Genomic DNA, 18,160 nt, shown 5'->3' on the forward strand with positions numbered 1-18,160 from the left:
AAAGGGGGTAACATGATGCACCTGGGGGCTCCAAGGACCACAGTTGTGCTGAAGATTGGGGATAGAGATTTGACTGATAGGAATAGGAGCCATGCAGGTGATGACCCTTCAGAATGGCAGTGGGTAGGTCAGGGTCAATAGAAAGTCACATGGCTCCCTCTGGGCTGTAAGGCTACAGATGGTCTCCCTGCCTTCTCTAGGCTTGAGGGCGGTGTTCACTCTCCCCCACCTGGCACCTGGGATCCAGTGCTGGAGTCTGGCTACAGTTCCATTGCTACCCAGTCTGGGCTAACTGCCTCATTTCTTTAAGCTTTGGGTTTTCTTACCCATGTGTAATCCCAACCTCCTGGATTTATGTTTGGAAGAAGGGCAAGAGACCAAACATTACCTTTGTGTCTTCTATATGCCAGTCCTGTTCTGGGTATTTCTTGACTGGATGATTCCTTTCAAGGACCCTGTGGGGTTGATAACTATTAATATCTTCATTTTACAGATGGGCAAATGGGTAAACTGAGGTTTAGGCACTGATTCAGTATCAAACAGCGGAGGAGTGGCAGAGGAAGGAACCCAAAACCTCTGGCCTCAGAGATCAGTGATTTAAACCACTATATATACAATATAATGCACGTGGTAGAGGCATGTAGTAGGCATGCAATAAATTTAGGTCCTTTCAGTTTCTGGGAGTATCAAGAGCTCCCAGTTCCTCCCTGATTTCAGTTTCTTCCATTGCCCATCTGTCTGAACCACTCCTTTTAGCCTTGCCCTGCCCAACCCTCCTGGCTTCACCCTCCCTCTGCTAACAAAGGTCAAGCAGGCATTTATAGGCTCTGATAAGGCCCTGGAAGGTCCAAAGTTTGCCAGCACTTCCTCTTTGCAGAAGGGCTTAGAGGAGGGGGCTCTGAGTTGAGTCCCCCAGGCCTGGCCCAGATCATCTGGGTTCTGGCTGGTTACCAGTAAGGCTGAGAAGAGAAGGGAGACGAGATGCCCTAGAAGATGTGAGCCGGGGATGCCCAGAAGAGGGACCCCATAAATCCTGCCCTGCCAGCCACTCCCTTATCCTCAGGTATAAAAGCCACCTACCACTTGCCATCAGCCATCATTCTCCACTCCTGCAGCTGTTCTCACAGGAGGAGCCACCAGCCCAGCCTCTCGAGATGGCCTTTGTCCCTGCACCGGGCTACCAGCCCACCTACAACCCGGTGAGATACCCTAGGACCTGACTTAGCTCCACCCTGATCCCTAGGCACAATTTACCCTCACCCTGATTCTCAGAGGCGCCCACCCAACCCTTGGCGTGATTTACCCAGTACTGGCCCTGGGGCTTGACTTACTCCCATCCTGATGCTCAGGCTACTTAATGTCTGTCTCTAACTACCCCCTCTTCATCTGCATGCTGATCCCTCACCCCTTGGCTTCCTCTCCCTTGCTTAAGGGAGTTGGGGCGGAGGGGCTTCTGGATGAGGAGTGAAGGCTGCAATGGCCTTCGAGGCCCCTCACCTGGCCCCTTCTGCAGACGCTGCCGTACCACAACCCCATCCCAGGTGGTCTCAGGGTCGGAATGTCTGTTTACATCCAAGGAATGGCTAGCCAGCACATGAAGAGGTAAGACTCTCCCCCACACCAGGCTAGGCTGGGAGGGGGCTACAAACAGGGGGCTTCCAACCCTTGTGTAGGAAGCCTTCTTCCCTCCCTCCACCCTAGTTTGTCAGAGACCTGGTCTGGGCAGTCCGGGGCCTGGTGACTAGATTAGGAGTGGAGGCCCTGGGAGCTGGGAGGTGTCAGGGAGATGCACCATGATATATGACCCCAGAGGTGAGACACTGGATTGGACTGATAGGTGTGATAGCATGAATGAAGATCACAGGCTCAGAGCTAGTCTGCCTGAGTTCACAACCTAGCTCTGTCACTTACCCACTGTGTGATGGAAAGCTCACCGTGCTTTAGTTTGTAATCTGTAAAATGGGATTGTTTTGAGGATTCAGTGTGTAAAACATGTAGAGCCCTCAAGTAAGTGGTATAATAACGCTTAGCTTTTTATGATCTTAAAATGGTGATAATAATTGAACTGACTGCATAGGACTCTTGTTTCTTTGTCCATTGCTTCTTTGCCCACTGAGCTCCAACTCTGTGCCTAGACACGGGGGACAGAGCAGTCAACAGGACAAAGATCCCTGCCCTTGTGGAGCTGACATCCTAGTAGAGGAGACAGATAAAAAAATAAATACGTCAAATATATAATATGTCAGATGATGCTAAATACTCTGGAGATTAATAAGGAGGGAAGGGAAATAGGGAGTCGATGGGGGTCGAGGAAATGTGGCATTGTCCCTTTAAATAAGGTGGCCAGGTAAAGGTTCCCGGGAAGGGAAGGGAAATTTTCGCAAAGACCTGAAGGAGGTGAGGGAGGAAGCCTGGGGTGTATTTGAGGGAAGGGGATTCTAGGCCAAAAGAACAGACAGTGCAAAGGCCCTGAGGCAGGTGTGTGCCTGCCCCAAGGATTTGGGGGATGTTGGTGTGAGGACAGTGGTCTGATTTGGGTTTTCACAAGGTCCCTCTGGCTGCATATGGGGAATGGCCTGCAGGAGCCTGGGGGGCGGGCAGAGAGACCTGAACTGATAAATGTCTAGTTGGGATAAACACAGGAGTCCAATAGTAGTCCTGTCTGAAGTTGGGTGTGGGGAGGGGGTCCCTTATTGGAAAGAGAGTGAGAGAAGGGGTGGTGCTGGGAATCTGCTGCCTGGTCTAAGGGGCACAATTTACTCCTCCACTCTCGGGTCAATAGTGCCAAGGTCACAGCCCCCCACCTACCACCCCCTCGCCTTCCCTCCCCACTCCCCCCAACCCCCCACCCACCACCCCGGCAGGGACTTTGGAACAGGTTGGGACACAGAGGGCTTCCCAGAGGAAGCTGGCGCTTGCGGGGGAGTGGGAGGCAGGAGAACAGCCCTTCGTGTCCCGCCAGGTTCTTCGTGAACTTCGTGGTGGGCCAGGGCCCTGGGGCGGACGTGGCCTTCCACTTCAACCCCCGCTTTGATGGCTGGGACAAGGTGGTCTTCAACACGCAGCAGGACGGCAAGTGGGGCAAGGAGGAGAGAAAAATGAGCATGCCCTTCAGCAAGGGCGCCGCCTTCGAGCTGGTGTTCATGATCCTGCCGGAGCACTACAAGGTCGGAGCCGCGAGGGCGGGGCCTCCCTCCTCCCTCTCCCCTCCCCCGCCCCATCCCTCCCGCTGCCTCCTCCTTACCCTGCCCTCCTCCCTCCCTGCCTCACTTTTTTCTTTTCTTTTCCTCCTCTCCTGCCTAGTGAAAAAATTCTCCCATGCCTTTTTCTCATTCCCATTCCTCCACCGGGGAGAGCCTACTAATACATTTCACATATATCATCTCATTACTCCGTGTTCTTGCGAAATGCGTATTTTTGCTCTTTCTTGCCAAAAACTCTAAACACACAGGGAAGTACAGAGTCCTGAGAAGCCCTCAGCTCCTCGGCCTGTCCACCTCCCACTGCCCCTCCCGTGTTAGTTAAAAGCAAATCCCAGATATCAAATCATTTCATTCACAAAATATTTCCATTTTTAAGAACACAGTCACGATGCCAGGCTCAGACCTAAACAATGAACAGGTCTTAGCACCTTCACACACCCAGTCAGCGATCCAGGCATATCACAAATGCCATAATCTTAGTTGTTTTCACAATTTGTGTGTTTGAATCAGGGTCCAGAAAAGACCCACACAGTGTAATTGATTACTATTATGGGAGGATTTGGGATGTGTTATTATTTTTTTTTAATGTCCATCTTTTTTGGGGTGGTGGATGGGAGGTAGTTAGGTTTATTTATTAATTTTTATTTTTAAAAATTGTTTTCGCTATTTTAGGTCATTTACATTTCCATATACTTTTTTATTTTTGTTTTTTGGAGGGAAAGGTAATTAGATTTATTATTTTTTTTATTTTAATAAAGGTACTGGGAGTTGAACCCAAGGCCTTGTGCATGCTAAGCCCGCGCTCTACCGCTGAGCTATACCTTCCCCCAGATGTGTTACTGGAGTGTGACCCAAGTACAGAAAAGTGCCCGCCATGCATCCACAACTTCCGTTTTTTTCACAGTGAGAACGCACTGGGTAGCCAGCTCCTAGATCCAGAAACAGAACCCCTCTAGCCCCAGAAGCCCCCTCATGGCCCTCCCAGTCCCTCCAGCCCCAGGGGTGGCCTTTATCCTTATCTGTTGTTCTGGCTCTGTTTCTGTGCCTGTGTTTTTTTAGGTATGTGTGTTCTTCATGCTGTACCTTCTGTTTTTCCCATGCACATTGTCTATGTTAGAGCCCCCGTGTTGTGCTGTCACATTTGGTCTGGCCCTTCTGATGCCTATGGGGGACTCCCTGTGTCCGTGCTCCAAGATCTCTCCATCCCCCACTTCCGGCTCCGCACAAATGACACTGCAGCGGAAACCCTGTGCACATTCATCTCCCCACCCCGCCCCACCCCGCCCACCAGCCCAGGCGAGAGGAATCCCCTGGAGGGAAATTGCAGGGTGGGAGAACCTACCTGGACATTACCTGCCCTCATATGGGTACGCGGTTTCTGACCTCATCACCAGAGGTTAACATCATGGCTTGAGCTGGGCACAGTCAGGTTCAAGTCTGGGCTTTGCCACTCCCCCTGTGTGACCTTGAACTTGTCACTCTAGGGCCTGGAACCTGCTTTTTTGAACAATAGAGACAGTGCCTTGTCTTGCCTCACGGAGCTGTTGTAGGAAGCTTGTGATCCAGTGGAGCTGGCTTTCAGCCCCATGCCCACTGCTTAGCATTATAAATAGAACCGTGCTGGCTTAAAGTAGGCTGAGATGTGATAACAAGGCAAGGCTCTACCCAGGATTTTGACACACCTTCTCCACAATCCCAGAGCAAGCCCCCATTTTACAGATGCAGAAACAAAGGCTCAGAGAAGTGAATAACTTACCTGAGGTCACACAGCCAAGATACGTCAGAACAAGACCTCAAACCCAACTCATTTGGTGCTAAAACCAGGACTCTGACTCGATTCTCTCTCAGTCTCCATCTCCAGACTAAATTCTCTCTTCTCTCCCAGTCACCAGTCTGTGAGCTGACTTTTTACCCTCAGCTTGACCACTGACCAGGGGATTCCAGATTCCTGACTCTGAGGTTATCCCAGCTCACCCTCAAGACTTTTGACCCCAAGTCCCTGTTTCCCATTTCCTCTTTCTACCTTCCCAAGGTCATGGTTGCTGACTCTGACCTTACCTCTGCCCTCCAGGTGGTGGTGAATGGGAACCCCTTCTATGAGTTTGGGCACCGGCTCCCAGTGCAGACGGTCACCCACCTGCAAGTGGATGGGGACCTGGAACTCCAATCAATCAACTTCATCGGGGGCCACCCTGCCCCATTCCAGGTGTGTGGCATTTCCCTCTCTTATTTGTTTGCTTTCTTCCTTAATTCATCCCCACAGTCATTTATTTCCTGAGCACCTGCTCTGTGCCCATCCCTTTGCTGGGTGATGCCATGAACCCAGCGGTGACCAAGACAGTCCACTGGGAAGATGGATGTGTTGCCAGATGGTATTGGCCACAGGTCGTCAGTGCAGGCATGGGGGACCACACAGGAGGTCTTAAGGAAGGGCTTTCTGGAGGAGAAGTGGGTGTCTAAGCTGAGTCAGGAAATGAAGATACACAGGAACAAAAACCACAGGAGTAGCAAACATGTTCCTGAGAAGTTGCCTGACATCATTAGTCAGCTGGAAACTCACTGAAAATCACAGGGAGCCACCACTACACACCCGCCAGAAGGGCTGTAATGAGAAAGGCACATGGTACCAGTTGTTGATGAGGCTGTGGACTGGCCAACACTCCCATAACTTGCAAGATGACAGGGCAGTGTCTATGGTTGCTGAACAGACATACACCCGATGACCATGAAACTCCACTCCCAGGTCCACAGTGAACCGCTGGCCACCAAAACACATACACTGGAATACTCACAGCAGTACTGCTTAGAGAAACCCAAACTCCAGACCCCTATGCCCTTCAGCTGAGGACTCTCCCCTTCCCAGCCTGTAGGTTCCCCAGCACCTCCCCGAGGAAAGTACTCTGATGACCATCAGCCTCATTTTTTTTTCTTTTTTAATGGAGGTACTGGGGATTGAACCCAGGACCTCATAGCCCCATTTTACAGATATGGGAACTGAGGCACGGAGAGCTTAAGTAACTTGCTGTGGATCATGGCATTTGTAAGCAGCAGAGGCACAGATCAAACCACCCCTCTACCTCTCTGATAAGGAAATGTCTTATCGTAAGGCAGCCACAGGCCCACGGCAGTTCATCTTAACTTCGTGCTTCATCAGTGCATTAAAAAAAAATGACAATAAAGCTATTTTTTCCAGGGCCTTCAGACTAGCTGGCTTAAAACAGAAGTCAAAGCAGAAAGGAGTTCGTTAGAGGAGGAAACAGAGGGTAAGGGTGAATAAAAGTTGTCTGGGAGCGGTAAGGTGTTTCAGGAAGAAGGAATCACTTGTGAGAAACATTGAGGCTGCGAGAGAGGAACAGAGACTGAGAAACAGAGACAAAGAGAGACACATTTGGACTGAGAGAGCCTCAGACAGGAACTTAGCTGCTTCCAAGTACCCCGGCTCGCCCCAGGGGTGAGCTCATAGAGTGAGGGGCCAATCCTGGTTGGAGGTGAGGTGAGCAGGGTATCAGGTGGACCTGGGAGGATGTTCTGAGCGTGCATACTTTATCATACGGTTCCTGGGTGGAGGGGGCAGGAGAGGGGTGGAGGAAGGTCCTGGGACAGCAAGATGCAAAAAGAGAATTTACCCGGCTTGTTCTAGAGGGGTGGGTTGAGATTCACGATGCCCTGCAGATGGCTAAACACGGCGAGCTCCTCTCCATGAATGAGTTATCTGGGTGCCACCCTTTGACCCCGGAGTCAAGGGACAGGCATCGTTTACACCTCCAGGCCCTAGTTTGGAGTCCCCCTCATTGCCTCTTTCTTCTGTGCCCACAGCCACCCATGCCTAATCCAGCGTACCCAGTAAGTACCTGCTGGTGTGTGATGGTCATCCCCTTGAAATGGGGGGTCAGTGGCTGAGGAGGTCCTGGGTCAGCCAGAGGACCCCCCCAACCTCCTCCACCATTCATGCCTTCTGTCCGTCCATGTAGGGTCCTGGCCAGTACCACCAACAATCAAGAAGCCTGCCTGTAAGTGGGAGGGTTGGGTGGTCATTTGGTGGGAAGGGGGATGGTCAGAGAGGTCGGATCCCCAGTTGTACTAATCCAACACCTAGAGATATGCCTTAGATGTGCCCCCAAGGTTTGTCAAAAGTTATAGAATAATATCTCTTCCTTATTTCACAGACCATGGAAGGACCCCCAACCTTCAACCCGGTATGGTATCCTTCAGGAGTTCAGGGTTCTGCGGTGGGCTATTTGTGGGAAAACAGAACTGGTGGTGGGTAGGGGGGTCCTGAACCACAGGGAGCCGTGAGAAGGTAGGAAATAGAGGGCAGAGGGTGTTTGGGGTGGGATGTGGGTGGGGAGAGGGTGGAATTGGGGGGTGGGGGAGGAGATGGGGTCGGGGATGTTTCCCAGGACAAGTGAGCTCCTCGCTCTGAAAATTTGTCCCTGCATCTTGCTTCTGGTGACCTGAGAGATGATGGGACACCATGTTCTCTTCCCACAGCCCGTGCCATTTATGGGGAGACTGCAAGGCGGGCTTACACCCCGAAGAACCATCATAGTCAAGGGCTATGTACCCCCCACAGGCAAGAGGTACAGAATCTAGATAGAGGTGTGACTCCTCAGTCCCCCTTATCCCTCAGACCTGGGGGTCTGAGCCTTCCAGCCCTCTCCTCCATTGGAGACCCCGGAGTCCAGGCACCCTTCCTTGGGGAGGGAGCTCCCCACTCCACCTCCCCCAGCTCCCAACTCTTACTCCTAACTCCCTCTCTGCCCCAGCTTTGTCATCAACTTCAAGGTGGGATCTTCGGGGGACCTGGCTCTGCACATTAACCCCCGCCTGACGGAGGGCGTCGTGGTTCGGAACAGCCGCCTGAAAGGCTCGTGGGGACCAGAGGAGAGGAAACTTTCCTACAACCCATTCGGTCCTGGACAGTTCTTTGATGTAAGTCTCAGGTCTCTTTCCCTGCTTCCCTCCAAAGCCTCTGTCCTAGCTCTGGCCTCATGCCCGCCCCTCTCTCTGCAGCTGTCTATTCGCTGTGGCATGGATCGCTTCAAGGTTTACGCCAATGGTCAGCACCTCTTCGACTTTTCCCATCGCCTTTCCACCTTCCAGACAGTGGACATGGTGGAGATCCAGGGTGATGTCACTTTGTCCTACGTCCAGATCTGATCTATTCCTGGGGCCATAACCATTGGGAACACAGAGGAAGATCCTTTAAAGACCCTAATAAAATGTCTAACAGTGTCTTGTGGGTATGCATGACCCCATTCACCTCCCTCACTGTTCCTTCCTTCCAGTTCAGTGATGCACTGTCCATCCATCCTCTCATCATAATAAATCCAGGGCTTTATGTGTATCAACTCATTCACTCTTCACAATGCCAGGAGGTAGGAACTATTATTATTCTGTGTAAATGATGAGGAAGCAGGCAAAGAAAAATAAAATATATTGCCCGAGGTCGCAGAGCCCATAAATGGCAGAACCAGGATTCAAATCGAGGTGGTCTGGCTCCCAGGGCTACACACTCAGCCACTATATTGCCTGTTGTTCCATCCATCCATGCATCCATCCAACTAAAAGTCCATACATCTATTCATCAAACATCAAACCATCTAGTCACTCACCAATCCATCTATCCAATCATCTTTTCATCCAAATGCTTGTTCATCCACCCATCCCATCCATTCATCTCTCCACCCATTTATCTCTTCATCCACCAGTCTCTCCAAACATTCATTCAAGCATATGTTCATCCATCTGTCTAAATATCCTAATATCCATCCACTCAGCAGTCCATCTAGTTCTTCATTTATCCAGCTGTTTGTCCATCTATTCATCATACAACCTTTCACCCATTCGTCTGACCATCCATCCATTCAAATACCTAACCGTTTATTTATTACTAGTCCATATTTCTATCCATTCAGCCATCCTTACATCCAACTTTTATTAATCCATTCATTACTTCATTCCTCCATTTTTCCATGCAATTCTCTGTCTTCCAGCACATCTATCCCTCCATTTTGTCCTTGATATGTCCATTCAGAGTGACTATTTAAAAACCAGCTTTCAAAATATACAGTTCTGAAAAATCAACAGAGGAATTTACATGGTACACAAAAACTGTCTAATACAAAAGCAGGTAGCGAAGGAGTAACAGGAAAAACAAATAGCAAAATGGCAGCCATAAAACCAGCTCTATCCATAACTACATCAAATGTGAATGCAATAAACATTCTGATCAAAAGTCAGAGATTGTAATCAGTCCTCAAAGTGGCCTCCCATGGTATTCACACCCTCATGTGAACCCCTCCCAAATTGTACCACGATTGATCAGTGTGACTAAGAGAATATGGCAAAGTGATGGTATGTCACTTCTCAGACTGGGTTTATTAGAGACAGCTTCTGTCTCGGCTTCCTCTCTTGGTTTCTCACTATTGGATCACTCCGCTGGGAGGAGTCAGTAACTTTTTTTCCTTTTTTTTTCTCAGTTTTCTTTTTGTTCTTTTTGTTTTGTTTTTATTGAAGTGTAGTTAGTTTACAATGTTGTGTCAATTTCTGGTGTACGGCATAATATTTCAGTCATACATATACATACATACATTCCTTTTCATATTCTTTTTCATTATAGGTTACTGCAAGATACTGAATATAGTTCCCTGTGCTGTACATTGGAAACTTGTTGTTTAGCTATTTCATATATAGTAGTATATGCAAATCTTGAACTCCCAATTTATTCCTCTCCCTACTCCTTTCCCTACCTGGTAACCATGAGTTTGTTTTCCATATCTGTGAGTCTGTTTCTGTTTTGTAGATAAGTTCATTTGTGTCTTTTTTTTAGATTCCACATATAAATTATATCATATGGTATTCTTCTTTCTCTTTCTTGCTTACTTCACTTAGAATGACAATCTCCAGGTCCATCTATGTTGCTGCAAATGGCATTTTCTTTTTTATGGCCGAGTAGTATTCCATTGTGTGTGTGTATATGTGTATAACATATTATATATTATATATATATATAACATATATATAACAACTTAGTAAGTTCTTTAACAGTCCTATGTAAGTGTCCATGTGACAAGAAACTGAAAAGTCCTGCCAACAACCATGGATGAGAGTCTTCTTTTTTTTTTTTTTTTGCTTCTTGGTCTTTTTTGGGTGGGGGAGGTAATTAGGTTTATTTATTTAGTTAGTTATTTTAATGGAGGTACTGGGGATTGAACCCAGGACCTCATGCATGCTAAGCATGTACTCTAACCATTGAGCTATACACTCCCCCTACTTGGAAGAAGCTCCTCCAATCCCAGTCAAGCTTTTAGAACAGGGGTTGCAAACTTTTTCTATAATGGCCACAGAGCAAATATGTTAGGCATCATGGGTGATCCAGTCTCTGCCACAACTACTGCATGACACTGACAATGCACAAAAGTAGCCATGGGGTGACTCAGAAATGAAAAAGCATGGCTGTGTCCCAAGAAAACTTTATTTATGGACACTGACATTTGAATTCCATATAATTTTCAGTGTTATGAAATTATTCTTCTTTTCATTTTTTTTCAGCTATTTTAAAATGCAAAAATCATTCTTAGATTGTGAGCCTTACTAAAACAGGCAGTGGGTGGGTTTGGGCCAGAGCCATCGTTTGCCAAAACTTCTTTGAGATAACTGCACCTCCACTGATGGTTTGACTGTAACTTCATGAAAACTCAGAGCCACAACCACCTAGTTAAGCCACTCCTGGATTCCTAACTTCAGAAACTGTAAAAGATAATGAATATATGTTATTTTATGATGTAATGGGATAATTTGTTATAATACAATAGATAATAATACATTGTCAGACTGCTTAAGAAAACAAGATCTAAGTATATGCTGTCTCCAAAAGATATACTTTAGATCTAAGACTCAATTAAGTTGAAAGTACATAGTAGAGACTCAGGGAATGTTAGCTATTTATATGGAAATGTACATGATATATATTCCAGTTTTCTAATATTTGGAAAATATTACCAGTATATTTCCAAATATTTATATTCCAATTCCTCCCAAAATGTATAGTGTATCTACTGAGTTAATGTGACACGTGTGGCCGTGGTCAGTCACTCTTTTGTTCATATGTGCGTCTGTTCTGTTCACTTTGTTGGGAGCCTGTTGTGTCCCAGACACTGTACCGGGCACAGGGGTTAGGAGGGACAGAAGCCCCTCAGCTCGGTTAAAGTAGCCCAGCTTTTGGCACCAAAGATCAGGTTAGCAAAGAATCTTTAACACTTTGACTCAAATAAAGGCTTTGCAAACAGAGGGAAAAAAGAAAAAGAAAAAAGTATAGTGCATATAAACTATTATAGAAAAAAGTCTAGACGGAAAAACATTAATATGCTTATAGTGATTATATCTGGATCATGAAATTGTGGGTGGTTTTAAATTTGTTATTCAAAATTTGGGAATAAGCATGCATACATTTTATAATCAGAATGGAGATCATTATAAAGGTTAAAGGTACTGGCTGACCCAGGTTCAAGGACACATACTAAGGCGTTGTACTGGGGAACAAGCCACTGGAAAACAAGTTGCTGGAAAATGAACAGCTGGAAAACAAGCCGCACCTAAATTTCCATGAGCTTAAAATATTAGATTCACATTTGCTTGCTTAAAACGCACGTGCTTGCTTTGTTTTAATGTTTTACGCAGTAGATGACCTACAGCACGTATTATGCTAAAGAAAATTTGTGGTGAGTGATCCTGAGACTGACCATAAGGGCACGAAGGAGGGTAGATATTTCCTTAGGGTGAAACAATGGACGGTCTTGGAAGACAGATCATCCATTAACAGAACTTTGTTCTGGCCTGGAAGCACACGGTTAAGCCCAGGGGAAATACTTGCTATCTTGAGATGTCCCAGAGGCAATAACAGGATAAATTTAGAAATTTTGCATACCCCGAGGAGGGTGACTGTTCCTGGAAGGGATAGGCCTGGAATTAATCAGTTAACCAGCAAGCAGAATTTAGTGCTTATCACATGGAATATCTAAAGCCTCACCTCTTTGATCGCATTTTTTTCTGAGGTGTATACTCCTAATAAATATGATGTTGACCAGGCTTTTGGCACTCTGGATCCATGAGATCTTGAGTCCCCTGGTCCCATCTTCACTCTTTGTTTCTTAAGTCTTGCGTCACCTGTCCTCAGACACGGTCATGAGCTGTACTGGACGCAGCAGCGTTGTTTGGCTGTAGTGGATGATGTGACAGCAGTACACATCCAGGAGGGCTCGTGACTGTCACTGTGTTCCCCCTTGCAAGAGAGCCCTGGACAGCCAGCAAAGTGAGTGAAGTTGAACACATATGTATATTCTAAGTGACGAAAACAAGGTGAGTAGATGAAGGATGCTCATTTCAATGCAAAGAGGGAAAAAACTGCCTATGCATGTGTTTAGAAGTGCATAGAGTTTTGGAAAGATACACAAGAAATCAAGACATGGTTTAACAGCTGTTTACTCTCATAATGGAGGACTTTCATATATATTTTTATATACTTCTAAATTTTTAAATTTTGAAATGATGAACACAGAAAGTTGTAAGAACAGTACATTTTCCCCCTGCCCTCACTTGAGAATAAGTTGCCAACATGTGTCCTGATCACCTTCAAATGCTTTATTGTGTATTTTCTACAAACACAACGCTCTCTTGCAGATCTGCTGTAAGGCAACAGTGAAAATCAGGAAATTTACACGGATAGATAACTGCCATCTAATCTGAGGACCCCAACCACGTTTACCAGTTCTGTCAATAGCCAATAAATATACTTTCCACTGCAAACTGTGAAATTTGTACTGTAGGTATATCTTTAAATTAAAAAAAAAATAGGGGGAAGGGTCTATCTCAAGTGGTAGAGCATATGCTTAGCATGCAGGAGGTCCCAGTTCAATCCCCAGTATCTCCACCAAAGATAGATAAATGAATAAACCTAACTACTTCCCCCTCATAAGATATATAATGTATGTATATATACACACACACTTGAACAAGCAAATAAAATTAAAAACAATGAGCTCTGGGGGACCAGAAGAATTCAGAGGTCCTTCCCTAGGACGGGGAACTCTTAATTCAAATGCCCAGCCAGAGAGAAACTGTTAAGAGTTAGGCGTGGGGTGGGTTGGCTTCAGCTAAAGAGTCTCACGGGGCAGCAAAGTGGGTAGGAAAAGCTCAAGCCTTGGGGCAAGGCGTGATCTTCCTAACCCGCTGTTTCAGGTCCAGCACTAGCTTGCTGAGCCTCTGTTTCTAAACCGCAACGACTGCAGCGGCCCAAGGAAAGAAGGGTGTCTGCCCGAGGTTTGGGCTGGAACCGTGCGGTACATCCGTCCAGGTGTGCGGCTCCGGACTTTTCGATACCTGGGACCCAAATCAATATGCGCCGCTGGCACGTAGCCACCCGCCTGGCTCCATCTACAGCCCAGAACCACGGCTGCTGCAGGGGTCCTTGCTGAGGGTGGCCAGGAGAGGGCGCCCGCGTGCTCCCGCGCCCCCTATACACCCACTTTCAAGAGCGACCCAGCGACCCCTCTGTACCAGAAAATCCCCCCTGACGGTCAGGGGTGACTGGGCGTCTGCTTGTATCCTCGCGCCCCCTTCCCCCTGGGGCCCTTCCCGTAGGGCCGGGGTCTCTGGGCCACTGAGTAAACCCAGGAGGAAGTAAGGCCGAACCACGCTCTTAACAGAGCGGGGACCCAGGAGCTCTGCCCTTCGCGTCCCCTCTGCCGGGCGACTGCCACTGCAGTACGAGTCTGCCCCTAGGCGCGAACTGGCGAGACCTGTCCCGACTTGGAGATTGATGGGAGGCAGACGACTCTCGGATCGGCTTCCCAGGCCCTCCCCGCGCGAGCAGTGGACAGATGTCGGACGCCCCGGGAGCAGGAGAGAGGCGACAAGAGGGCACAGGTGGCGCAGGGTGCCTGAGATTCAAACACCATCTCCGCGAGGCTGGGGTCTCCAAGGGACCTGTTTAGATCGATTGGAAGGCCCTTTACACTTGCGGAGGGGGCGCCAAGGGAGGACTTGGGCCCCTCCAAACTGCCTCAGGTCACCGCACCCCGTTTCAACCTAGCTGCTTTGCCGAATGCTGCAGGAAGGCGAGCCAAAGCCCCACCCCTACTAGATCGCGACCCTCCTGTGGCCTCCCGAGACAGAAATGGCCCAGAGAGATCCACGCCCGGATCCCGCCCCGCTGCGGAATCGCTGTGTGACTCTTAGTCAGTGTCTTAACTGCTTTGAACCTACTTTCCTCATCCATATGAAGGAGCCACAGACACACACGAGGCGCACAGATAAGCGGCTAAGACTTTATTTGCCACCCAAGACCCCTGCGCCCCACCCCCACCCGCGCTCCTGGAAGGGCTCAGAAGATCTTCACCAGCTCCAGCTGCAGGTCCCCGCCCACCTCCAACGCGCGCACGCGCGCCGGCGGGATGCGGTAGCGGAAGTGGTGGTATTCCGAGTCCCCGACCACAGCCTGCACAGGAGAGGGGACATGGCTTATGGGTCCCGAGGCCACTGCCAGGTTATTCCCAGCTTGGACTCACGCTGCGTGACCTGGGCACCCACGGGCCCCTTCGGTCCCCAGGCCCCATTGGGCAAATACTGTTCATCCTAACCCCTTGCCGTGAGGATTAAATGAGCTCATTGTTGACACGTGAGTGCTTTTTAAGCATTGGAGGTGGATGTTGTGACCACGATCCCTGCATTCACCACCTGACTCCTGATGCGCAGATTGAAAGTGAAGAATAGCCTGTGTGATGAAGGGTCTGCAGCGACCATTCCCTGCTGAACCTTGTTTCTGGGTCCTGTCTCCCAACCCATCCATGCTCCTGCCCCTGAGCCTCCACCACAGACTCAAGCAGACAGGCAATAGGGTCGGGGATGAAAGTCTGGGCCACGTCTCACTCCCCTCCTCCCTGACGCCCTCCCCTGACACCTACCCTTTGGTCACTTGGCTCTTGCTCTCTCGCCTTGCCACGGCCACACACCTGCCCTCAGGCACTAGTGCGCTTGCACCAGGGGAGGTGAGGGCCTGGGGATGCCCTGCCCAGCCTGGGCCGCACCTTTGCTCTCCACCTCGCCCCAAGGGCCTTCCTGGCCTTCCCAAGGGAAGAGACCTGGGTGCTGGCACCCACCCCTGTGGCAGAGACGCACCTTGAAGCCCTCTTCGGTGGCGATGAGGAGCACGTCGAAGGGCTGCCCACGCTGGAAGGGAATGCCCGAGCCCCGCTCCTCTTGGCCCCAGGCGCCGCGCTCCAGGGTGTTGAAGACCACGGTGGACTCATCCAGCCGAGGATTGAAATGCAGGGCGGCCTCACCGCCCGGCTCCTCACTGCACAGCAGGTTTACATAGAACCTGGTAGGTGATGGGGGAAGAGGACGCCTTGGAAAGAGGTTCTGGACCAACACACCAGGACTTACCTTTTTCCAGAGCACGAACAAATTTACAGGGACCTGGACTGTCCCACACACCAGTGAAGGACGGGTTGTAGACTGGAAGCCAGGGAGCCCAGATTCCAGGCCATCCAAAAACCGATTGGGGGCCTGCACACACATCTGCTAGGCGAGGGTGACTAAGCTGTGGCCTGGGTCCCCCTCATTTCCAGAGTCTGGAGTTGCCAAGGAATCAAGCTCCTGAAGACCAGGGTGCTCCCGATTCCCAAGGCATCCTCAGTTCCCAGAGGGCTAGGACGCATACCAGGGACCCCAGTATGCCCAGGCAGCCTAGACTCCCAGAAATCCTGAAGATCCCGACCCAGGAAGTCATATGATTGATTGGCTAGGCTGCCATTTACCCAGCCTCTGGCCTGCCCAGCATGTGCAAGAGGCCAGGGATCTCAGGGCACCTCCAATTCACAGGACAATTCCAGAATTCCTGAGAACTCAGACTGAAACTCACAGGACTCTAGGTAGGAACCGTGGATTCCTCTGGGACCTGCAATTTCTTAGAATAATGTCGACTCCAGGCACACAGTCGTGGGACAGGTAAGTGAGGACATCAAATTCCAGGTCAGAAGTAACTCAGGGATTCCAAGACCCACGTGGGCAAAGTTAGCCTGGGGCCCTGGGCTCTGGGCTGGAAGAAGTGGGATCAGCTGAGCCTGGAGACCTCCCCCCACCCTCCCACACCGAGGCCGGGGCTCTCACCTGCCAGCCTTGTCCGGGACAACGCCACGAATTCTCAACACGGTACCGACTCGGATGCCCTCGGGCAGAGAGGTCTTGTGGGGCACGTTCTGCAGCAACAGGGGTGTGGGGGCCAAGGTGAATCAGGGAGGCGGAGGAGAGACACAGATGGGTCAGCTCCAGGGGGAGAGTGACCGGGACCCAGACCAGCAGAATCCGAGAGAAGAAAGGGCACAGAGACAAAGGAATGAGAGCCAAGGAAGGGAAAGAGTTGGAGAGAGGAACACAAAGTCAACAGAAAAATGTCCTAAGAGCTAGAAGGCAAAAGGAAACCAGCCAAGGGGGAGATGGGAGCATGGGGACGGGTTGGGTCAACCCAGAAACCACAGCCCAGAACTCCATAGCACAGCCTAGCACCCACTTTCTCCGCTGAAACAGCCTGGTCCCCCCTCCCCGGGTCTGGGCAGCCTTGGGTCCACCCCCCACAAACATCCAGGGCCCCTGAAGCACTCACGAAGCTCCCTGCCATGGCTGGGACAGCGGGACGGGCCGGGTGGCGGCGCTGCCAGGGATGGCTGCTGGGGCCTTAAGCAAAAGCAGGGCGCGGCTGGCCCTGTTGACTCACCCTCACCCCTTTCCACACCCACCGCCCACACCTGGCACCGACCCTGGCCCTGGGGCCATGCTGGCCCCCCGCACCCTCTGTCTAAGGCCTCTGACACTCCGGCAGTCCCTGAGGATTCCCAGGTGTGCTGCCCTCCTCTTTTGAGCTAATAATGGTAGGAACAGTTCATAATAATAAAAATGTCAACAACGTAGGAGGCTCATGGAGCCCCCATCCTACCAGCCCTTCCTTCCTGCTGCCCGGTGGCGAGAAGACTCTCAGGCCCATCTCATCATGGAAAACTTGAGTCCCGCGAGGCTAAGCTGTGGGCTGGAACTCGGGACCCCTCTCTCTCCCAGGTTAGGACCTGCTGCCCAGGGCTAAGGATGTGTCTCCACCAAAATTCCAGTTTATGCTTCTGAAATATAATAACCATGGCAACAATGGTAATAATAGAAAAGGGAGCGCAGAGGGGCAGGCTAGTTTGCTGATGGTCAAGGCTGTGTGCCTGGTGCCTGGTGCAGTGCCCGGCCCACAGCAAGTGCTCAGTAAATATGGGTGAAGGAGGGAATCCAAAATGACAATAGCTGCCTTTTACCAGCCTCTGGCCTGCCCGGCGTGTGCAAGAGAGCAGTGATCTCATACAGCCATTGAGGGAGAGGCATCGATCACCCTTATTTGACAGGTAGGAAACTGAGGCTCAGAAAGGAGAAGCAATTTGCCCCCAAAACACATCTGTGCAATACCATGGGGACCGTGGCTCTGGCTTCTTCATCTCTGGAAGTTCCTGTCTGCTTTTTTCTGTTTCTGTAAATGCCCTAGTCTGTCTCTCTGTCTCCTCCATCTCTGACTCTCTGTCCCATGAGTTCCTGCCTGTTTCTCTCCTTTATGTCTCCGTCTCTCCTTCCACCTCCCAGAACCTCCTTCCTCTGTCCCACCTGGTGTTCAGGACAAGGGGGTAGAGTGGAGGGGTGTCCTAGGACCCAACACCACCCAGACCAAGGAAGAGGGAAAAGTGGGACCCCCGCCAGGCCCATTTGCAGTCCCCATAGCCCAAGACTCCAGAAGAGGCATCCAGGTGTGAAGGGTGGGGCCCGACGGGGAACGCTGACAGGGGGTTCTGGAAGGCAGGGAACAGGGGAGGTGGGGGAGCTGGGCAGAGACCCAGCCTACAGCCCACCTCTCCCTCTCCTCCTCCCCACCC

General features: G+C 50.1%; 2 protein-coding genes across 3 annotated transcripts; one reads left to right on the forward strand and one right to left on the reverse strand.

Moving 5' to 3' along the window:
- Window positions 1–91: 91 nt before the first annotated feature.
- LGALS4 (galectin 4) lies at window positions 92–8,438 on the forward strand. 2 transcript variants are annotated; one of them, XM_006215053.4, is made up of 10 exons: window positions 92–1,199; window positions 1,514–1,602; window positions 2,963–3,167; window positions 5,275–5,409; window positions 7,020–7,046; window positions 7,175–7,213; window positions 7,370–7,399; window positions 7,695–7,783; window positions 7,970–8,135; window positions 8,217–8,438. In XM_006215053.4, exons 1-10 carry the CDS (start codon window positions 1,155–1,157, stop codon window positions 8,361–8,363), a joined length of 972 nt encoding a protein of 323 aa, XP_006215115.1. In that variant the 5' UTR covers window positions 92–1,154; the 3' UTR covers window positions 8,364–8,438. The 2 variants fall into 2 exon arrangements, with proteins under 2 accessions (XP_006215115.1, XP_072823227.1); XM_072967126.1 differs by having other exon boundaries at window positions 7,970–8,438.
- A 6,078-nt stretch (window positions 8,439–14,516) lies between these two features.
- On the reverse strand, window positions 14,517–17,020 carry LGALS7B (galectin 7B). The gene is made up of 4 exons (XM_072967127.1): window positions 16,867–17,020; window positions 16,374–16,462; window positions 15,381–15,582; window positions 14,517–14,700 (listed from the first exon to the last, which is right to left on the reverse strand). Exons 1-4 carry the CDS (start codon window positions 16,879–16,881, stop codon window positions 14,587–14,589), a joined length of 420 nt encoding a protein of 139 aa, XP_072823228.1. The 5' UTR covers window positions 16,882–17,020; the 3' UTR covers window positions 14,517–14,586.
- Between the last annotated feature and the right edge of the window lie 1,140 nt (window positions 17,021–18,160).

The sequence above is a fragment of the Vicugna pacos genome, chromosome 9 (genome assembly GCF_048564905.1).
Source record: "Vicugna pacos chromosome 9, VicPac4, whole genome shotgun sequence".
Lineage (NCBI taxonomy): Eukaryota > Metazoa > Chordata > Mammalia > Artiodactyla > Camelidae > Vicugna > Vicugna pacos.